Source organism: Pterocles gutturalis, unplaced genomic scaffold (genome assembly GCF_000699245.1).
Source record: "Pterocles gutturalis isolate BGI_N339 unplaced genomic scaffold, ASM69924v1 scaffold48843, whole genome shotgun sequence".
NCBI classification, from domain to species: Eukaryota; Metazoa; Chordata; class Aves; order Pterocliformes; family Pteroclidae; genus Pterocles; species Pterocles gutturalis.
Genome location: NW_010124809.1, coordinates 1 through 7,444, shown reverse-complemented (window position 1 = coordinate 7,444; position 7,444 = coordinate 1). Strand labels below are relative to the sequence as shown.

At 36.1% G+C, this 7,444-nt stretch overlaps 1 protein-coding gene across 1 annotated transcript; it reads left to right on the top strand.

The window, feature by feature from the left end:
• Positions 1-578: 578 nt before the first annotated feature.
• Positions 579-7,441, top strand: LOC104465347 (non-specific lipid-transfer protein; the record flags this gene model as incomplete). The annotated part of the gene is made up of 7 exons (XM_010078350.1): positions 579-705; positions 1,585-1,648; positions 1,907-1,993; positions 2,597-2,747; positions 3,607-3,754; positions 5,697-5,804; positions 7,352-7,441. Coding segments are annotated over 7 exons (775 nt in total), but the record flags the coding sequence as incomplete, so codon positions are not given.
• Positions 7,442-7,444: the final 3 nt, after the last annotated feature.

Here is a 7,444-nt window from a genome sequence, read left to right as displayed (position 1 = left end):
GTCTCTTCTTTGTTTTTACTGGAGCGGTATGGGGGGTTTGTTTGTATTTTGCTTTATGGCAAACAATATTAGAGCCCATATGTCGTTTAACTACAGAACTGCCAAATTTGATAATATATGCAGAGATTTGGATGAGAAATGTTAAATTTAACAACTGATTGAAATGAGTAAGTGTTACCTTTAACATGCTTCATGATACATCGTCTAATCTTAATTGAAAATACTAACACGGTATTAATTTTATACCTTGGAAGTGTATTAAGGATATATAGGATTTTAAGCTTGAGGTGAAAAATACCTGAAGTCCTCTGCTGAAAATACTGACTGTGATGGAAGTCATATAGGAGTGGTCCTTGCCATGAGTCAGTGCAGTGATTATAATGTTAAGCATTTTCTGCTTATTTACTCTTTCTTATAGTTGGAAAATTATGAAGGCTTCAAAATGTGTCACTGTCCAGTGGAATTGTTAAAATATCATAAGAACCTCTGTTTTGCTTGAAATCCCTGGCATTTTTGTGGTGATATTGTAAAGAAAAGGAATTTAAGAATTGCTTTATAACTATCTCTGTTCTTTTTAGTTTGCAGACAGAACTAATCCAATGGACAAGCATTTGGAAATTATGATAAATAAATACGGCTTAGCAAGTGCACCAGTGGCACCTCAGATGTTTGCAAGTGCTGGCAAAGAACATATGGAGAAATATGGTATGCTAAAATACATTTTTCATTGTCTTCTTTTAATGAAGTGATTTAAATGTGTATTAGGATTTTGTTTTTAAAAAAATTCTAGCATTCAATGTCCTTTCCTTTTTTACCCAAGTACTACAGCAGCAACATCTAACACATACGGGAATACATTTGGATAAAGAGTTATCTACAGAAAAGTTGGTGATGTGTAGGCAAACAAGACTGTCAGGAGACAAAATTAAGGCTGTTTGTACATGCAGAGTGTCTGGTAATCATGCTAGTAGTATGGTTTTTGCTTCTGTAAGGTCTGGGCAATAAGGTTGCATAACTTCCTGCATTTTTTCCTTGTGTCTTACGATGGGTAGATAGGCTTGGGACTGAGTTGTTTGACAAAAGCTTTCGGGTATTTAATTCAATATATAGTACTAGGCTGCTGCCACTGCCGTTTCTGCCCTCACCAGGTGAGGGAATTGGCTCCAAGGTAACAGGCCAGCATGTTGAGTGTCTTTTATTTGCACTTAGTTTTAGACTACTAGATGGAAAAATTTTAGACTTAGACTCCAATATTTCACTACAGCTATTTGGCACTGATGGGATAATGAGCATTCAAGTTTCAGTAATATGAAAATACCTCAAATGCACTTATTTTCTCTATTTTTGTGTCAGTAAGTGTTTTATATCGAAGTAGGATGTTCTGTTAGCTAAAACTCAAACCATGTTTAGTAGTCTTTATCTAATTTTTAGATCTAAGTTGAGTTCTAAGGAGAGCCTTGATAAGTGAGTCTTTTGTAAGGGTGCTTGTAAAGATCAAATTCTTATGACACAATATTTAAACTGCTACATTAGCACTGTCTGGGTAAAGAGAGTATTTCAACACAGCTTTCTTTGCCCTTCCAGGGACAAATCCAGAATACTTTGCAAAAATTGCATGGAAGAATCATAGCCATTCAACTAACAACCCGTGAGTAGTGTACTCTACCTCTGTATTGAACATATGTTGCTGTTACAAAATTCATGCAAAACTGAGTTGTTATTTTTAGAAATACTTTGCAGAGTGTATTCTTTATTATGGAATGAGAATTATACCCGGCATAAATTCTATATCCAGTGCCTTATACTTCATAAAAACAGCTCTATAGATGCCTAACAGTGTGATGTTAGTATGTCTACTGTTAAGGGCTGTACTAAAACTAAGGTAGTATCTGTATGTTTTCCTTAGGTATTCCCAGTTCCAAAAGGAGTACACATTAGATGAAGTTCTGCATTCTCGCAAAATTTTTGATTACTTGACTGTCTTACAGTGTTGGTAAGGAGATGACTTAGCATTGTGAAATAAATCTTGATGTTAAGACAAATATGGTAGGACATCTATTTACATTAACAGCCTGTTTGCATGTAAATTAAAATTTACGTATTATATTAAGTAAAACTTCTTATAAATAAAACAAATGTGGAATCTCTGTCTTGACCAAATACTGTCTAGATACTTGTTCACAGTATGATACAGTAAGCTTAAATACATTTTGTACTTTGGGGTTCTCACGGCATTCTGTATCTTTTAGCAGTGTGCATCCTTTGCTGTTAATTCTTCAGCCTTTCCTATGCACTCCTGAAAGGCTGCTTGTTAACAATGTTTATAGCCAAGTAGAAGCTTTTATTTTTTCTAAACTGAAAAACCTTAATGATACTTTTTTTTTTGATGTCATGCTTTTCAGATGTCTGTTATAAATATTACTCAAAGTGTCCAGCAAACACTGATGGAATTTATAGTTTCATTGGCGTCAGCCAAAGAAAGTGGGTTTACGTTTGTCCTTTTTGGTTTTGTCCTTTTTTGTATTAAAAGATAATTCTGTGGAGGATTGACATTACTAATTTAGAATTATTACATAATTATTTTTCTTTCAATCAGTCCAACATCAAATGGAGCCGCAGCTGCTATTTTGGCTAGTGAGGAGTTTGTGAAAAGGCATAAATTGCAGCCAAAAGCCGTGGAAATTCTAGCCCAGGTGATGGCAACTGATTACCCAAGCACGTTTGAAGAAAACAGCTGTATGAAGATGGTAGGTTTACAATTCCGTATTCCCTGATGCTCCTCAGGGTTTTCTTTTAAATACCTGCAAGTTCTAATGATACTGTAGACATTTCCATGTAATTAAGCAAACAAATTATGCTTTGTGGTGAATGTAAAAATAATTTTATTTAGACAAGTAAGTAAGCAAAGAATAACAGTAAGAAATTTATAAACAAGCTATCAAAAACCTAGTTCTTAACAAATTATTTCAAGTCTCCTTTTTATTTGAACAGCAAGAAACAAATTTCTTTATTGTTTCCATTTATAATAATAAAACTTAAAACAATTTTACTTATGTCTGTGTAAAACCGAAGCTGAAATAACCTGTTCGGTATAGTAATGATTACTTGCTTGAGTAGAACTGCAAAATTTGGGTCCCACAGTGAATTGACTAAAATAATTGGATGTAAGTCAAACCATTAGAACACCCAATAGTTCCTATTCTAGTTATGTTCTGTTTGGGTTTCAAATACAATTCTAGTGAGATGGCTGATAGAAAAAGGTAATAAGACAATTTGAGGATTTGTTTCAAGGCTGTTGGTCAGAGTCATGCAAAGGAGCAATTTGGCTTGTGAGCAAGGTTGAGAAAATAGAGGATGTTCCCCAGAAAAGTTTCCACATGCCAGCAATAAGGCTTAGCGTGAATTATTTCTTTCTATACAATTCACACTGTCTGAATATTAAACGCTGTGGTATGTGATGCATTAAAATAAGTTAGAATGCCACCTCCTACAGGTTACTTTCACGTAAAGGATATCTAGAAGCATGTTTAAAATCAAGTGTAGAAATGAAATTACTAGCTATGTTTCTTTAATGGTATTTTAACTTACAATTTCTTCTTGTTGCAGGTTGGCTATGATATGACTAAAAAAGCTGCAGAAAAATGTTTTGAAAAAGCAGGCCTAAAACCTACAGATGTTGATGTGATCGAACTTCATGACTGTTTCTCAGTTAATGAGTTCATTACCTACGAGGCTCTGGGACTCTGTCCAGAAGGTAATGTATCAATGGAGAGAATTGCTTTATTAAAATGGAAAGCATTAAAAATATCTTTTTATCTGTTCATATAATTAAAACTTTGAGTTGTCTCTGTTTGACAGATCTTTTATATTTGAAAGTTTGACTAGCTAACCTCATAAGACAGAAAAGCAAGTTACCGCTCTAGTAACATAAGGAAGAGCTGCAAACTCTAGAATTAGTTTAACAAATGAATGTGTTACTGTGATCTCTAAACAAATGCACAAGGCAAATTAAAATGTTGGACAACAATGTGAAATCATGTGTCTAGCTTGTGCGGGAATGGCTCTTGTAAGCAAGCAGAGCAAGGAAATTAAGTACTCTTGTGATCTTTCTATTATGCCCTTTTTCAGGGCTATATACTTACCTATCCCAAGATTTCCCTCCATCTTTATATTTTCTTTTAAGAAGATAAAAGTCTGACAAGAATTGCCTGTCAAGAGCCTTACCAAGTTACTTATCTTTGATATGACTTTTTTTTGAAATCTTGAACCATCTTTGCCTATGAACATAGAATTGTTGGCAAGTTGTGGACGTGCCTCTAAAGTCAGCTGTATAACAATGCAGTCTGTCCAGATCAGTGTAATTTTATTACACTTATTTATTTTATCAGTGTATATTTATTTAATTTTATTTACAGCAGGTACTGGAGTTCAGTTCTATGGATGTAAGTCAGACCACTAAAATTTTCTACTGAAGAGGTTTTTGTTTGATTTCAAATAAATAATGCATTGAACGTCTGCTTCAGTATTTGATATATTTAAGCTCTAAATGTATTCTTGCTTTGCATAAATGATTATGTGTTGTAACCTTTCTTCAACTAATTTTGAGAAAATACCACACTCTGTCACTAGATGGTGTACTGTATTCAGTCTAAATTTTGTCACTGAAACAGGTTCATAGATCTTCAGGAAGGTTTTTTATGTGTTTGTACGTCTTCTAATATTTGCCTTTGAATGCTTCCTTTTTACTGTCTTTGCTGTGTTTTTATGGTATCTGCAGTAAAAATGGTAAATGTTTGACTTTATTTAAATAGGTATATTAAGCTCTTTAGCTTCATTCCTTTAATAGTAGTAACAGAAGAATCCTGGTGGTACTTGTCTATTTGACCAATAAGTCTTGTGTATATTTAATAGTAATTTAATAGTGCAAATCTCACCACCTTTCAGTCAGTCTGACCTTACTAGTATGTGAAACTTACCTGGGAATGGTAGACTAATTAGACAAAGAGATTAGTGAATTGTGGATTTAGATGTGCAAGACTAGCCTGGTATTCTCATTTAATGGAGAAGTAAGTTATAAATACAGGAATTGTGGCAGATCTTTTTTAGACTGCAACATTAATAACGTAGGCTGAAAAGCTGGTACAAGAATGAAGAGTAAGGAGCGGGTTAAAAGGGAGAACTGTCTGCTGAAGGCATAAGCTAAGCAAGTCTAAGCATTAGTCTTATGAATGGTTTTATTTGCTATCTTAATGCAGCCCAGGATACCATTAACCTTCTTGTTGGCAAGGGCTCATGTTCGACTTGGTGTTCACTAGGACCTCTACATCCTGGGGGCCACAAATTACAGTTACAAAAACCACAGTTATCACTGCAGGTTCATTAGTGAAATAATGAACAGCTTCATTGTATTGATTTTATCATAATACTGTATATCAACAAAACAGTTCAACAGAGATTTAAAAAAGCTTTTGTATCAGACACTAGCCCTTTTACTTCTTTTCTGTGTTACGCTTTCTCCAGTGGTGTAAGCAAGTCTCTTCAATGTAGTTTGTCTCATTTCAGTCTGCTCTTTATAAAATCCATGGTGTAGTATTTCCTAGGTTGTGACTAACAGGCAGCATCTTTGGTAAGTGACAGTAGAACTGAAAGATCACTTAAGTAAGGAACATTTTTCTTTTATAAATACTGTTTAATAGGAAGAGCATGTGACCTGATTGACAGAGGAGACAATACTTATGGAGGAAAATGGGTTATCAATCCTAGTGGCGGCTTGATTTCAAAGGGACATCCACTTGGTGCTACAGGTATGCAAAACCATTTCCTTTAGTCATGACAGACATGAGATACAGCTCTTGAGCAGGCAGATGCTTCCCACTTGTATTCGTCTTTATGAAACATGAAGGGCTTCATAAGTCCAGAAGACAACTCTGGAGTCAATTCTCATTTCCAGCTAATGTAATCATTAGTGCAGTCATGTAGGATTTCTCAAACCAAAAGACTTGTGAGTGTGAATTTGATCATTTGCACTTATTTAATTTTATGGTGCTTTTTTTTCTGTTGTTGTTAAAGCAACCTGCAAAACAGGTTTTTTTTCTAAATAATTGCTCAATAGTACAACTTCTGCTGCATGTAGTTTGAATAACTATTTTCATATGTTGTCATCTTTCAAAATTCAGATTTTGGAGACTTTTACTGCATCTGAATAGTCTGTACCCTTGTTAGCTGTAAAAAATGCTATTTCTGGTAAGCCTTGGATGTCAAAATATTTATCTGATGTTTACAGCAGAAGCTCCGTTAGTCACCGTTTCCCAGCAACATAGGTTTTCCCTTTTTTGTTTTGTTTTTTGTTTTCTTTTAAACTGCTACATTTGCTTCCAAATGAGATGGCTCTTGGATAAAATGTGTTTGGATTTGTGACAATTATTCACCTTCTTTGTTTGGCAATGAGAAGTTGTCAGAAAACTCCAGAAGAGGAAACCTTGTAAAACAACAAACCTTCATCGGAACAGCTGTAACAGCTAGATAATCTGCAGTTAGTGTAGGGGGGGGAAGTGTTGCAAACTTTGGAAGAAAAACATTCCAGGTAAATGAGACTGTGGGTATCTGTTACAGGATGAGAGCATTACATTGCTAGGTTTGTGTTAAATTTTTGTTGGTTACACAGTGATAAATGTAGAGGCAATTACTGGTATTCCTGCCTCCCTCTGTTGCCATGGGATGGGGGGCAGAGTCGTTAAAATGCAGAAAATGCCATGTCTACAGGCTGTGGGTTTAATTTCAGTATAAAGCAGCCTGGAGGCCAGCTATATGCTAATCAGAGGTCATGTCAGTCATCTGAAATTTCCAAACCATTCCAGGGCAGGTTGTACAGCAGTACATGTTCTCTCCTTGAGGCTGAGAATGGAATCTCTTAATTCTTGTCTGTGGCTGGAATGATAAAACTTCTTACTCATCCCTTTCGTGGTGTTTCAGTTGGCAGTGAGTAAAATTCAGTGCATAAAATTCTCCTCTGCCTTGCCCAAAGGCCTACACAGTTGTCCAGGGGAAGGGAGAGGAAGGGATGGAGGTCTGTGGATGATGGAGGGAGGACGTGTGTGCGGTGGAACTGGATAATGCAGAGAGAGCTGATAACAGAGAGGGGGACGGAGGGTACAGTGGTTAGGGTTAGGGTTAGGGTTCATTTTGGGCCTCCCCAAAAAATATATTTCTGTAAATCTGAGCTGTCAGGTATTAACTTTCTCAGATCCTATTGCACGTATTAATGTTTTCCTGGGAAAAGAGGTTTATGGAAATGCCTGTAGTAGATGTCTGCCCCCATTCGAGCCGCTGAGCTCTGTGCTCGATTTTTCAGGCCTGGCGCAGTGCGCTGAACTCTGCTGGCAGCTGCGCGGCCTGGCCGGGAAGAGGCAGGTCCCCGGGGCAAAGGTCGCGCTGCAGCACAACC